General features: G+C 45.8%; 1 protein-coding gene across 1 annotated transcript; it reads left to right on the top strand.

Moving 5' to 3' along the window:
* The first annotated feature begins 200 nt into the window (after positions 1-200).
* LOC112821321 (thymosin beta-4-like) lies at positions 201-509 on the top strand. The gene has a single exon (XM_073900292.1). It carries the CDS (start codon positions 251-253, stop codon positions 383-385), a length of 135 nt encoding a protein of 44 aa, XP_073756393.1. The 5' UTR covers positions 201-250; the 3' UTR covers positions 386-509.
* Positions 510-731: the final 222 nt, after the last annotated feature.

Here is a 731-nt window from a genome sequence, read left to right on the forward strand (position 1 = left end):
AGCGTCTGCCTTCCGCTCAGGTCATGATCCCAGAGTCCTGGGATCGAGCCCCGCATTGGGCTCCCTGCTCCACAGGAGGCCTGCTTCTTCCTCCCCCACTCCTCCTGCTTGTGTTCCCTCTCTCGCTGTTTCTCTGTCAAATAAATAAATAAAATCTTTAAAAAATTAAAAAAATAGGGCATTCAGCTGCGGCCACTGAGCAGACCAGACTTCACTTACACGTGCACCTCGCTCCGCTTCCTCTGCAACCATGTCTGACAAACCTGATATGGCTGAGACTGAGAAATTCGATAAGTCGAAATTGAAGAAGACAGAAACGCCAGAGAAAAATCCACTGCCTTCAAAAGAAACAATTGAACAGGAGAAGCAAGCAGGCGAATCATAATGAGGCGCGTGCCGCCAATATGCACTGTACATTCCACAAGCATGCCTTCTTATTTTACTTCTTTTAGCTGTTTAACTTTGTAAGATACAAAGTGGTTGGATAAGTTTAAATGACTGTGCTACCCCTTTTCACATCAAAGCATAGAGAACTACTGACAACAAAGGCGCCTGCCTCTCCCATCTGCCTGTCTGGCTGGCAGGGAAGGGAAAGAACTTGCATGTTGGTGAAGGAAGAAGCTGGGTGGGAGGACAGTGAAATCGAGAGTAAAAACCAAGCTGGTCCAGGGTGTCCTGCAGGCTGTAAAATGCAGTTGAATCAAAAAAAAAAAATCATTTTTTTGTTCAAA

The sequence above is a fragment of the Callorhinus ursinus genome, unplaced genomic scaffold (genome assembly GCF_003265705.2).
Source record: "Callorhinus ursinus isolate GAN/ISIS: 27379988/994484 unplaced genomic scaffold, GSC_fseal_2.0 scaffold1, whole genome shotgun sequence".
Lineage (NCBI taxonomy): Eukaryota > Metazoa > Chordata > Mammalia > Carnivora > Otariidae > Callorhinus > Callorhinus ursinus.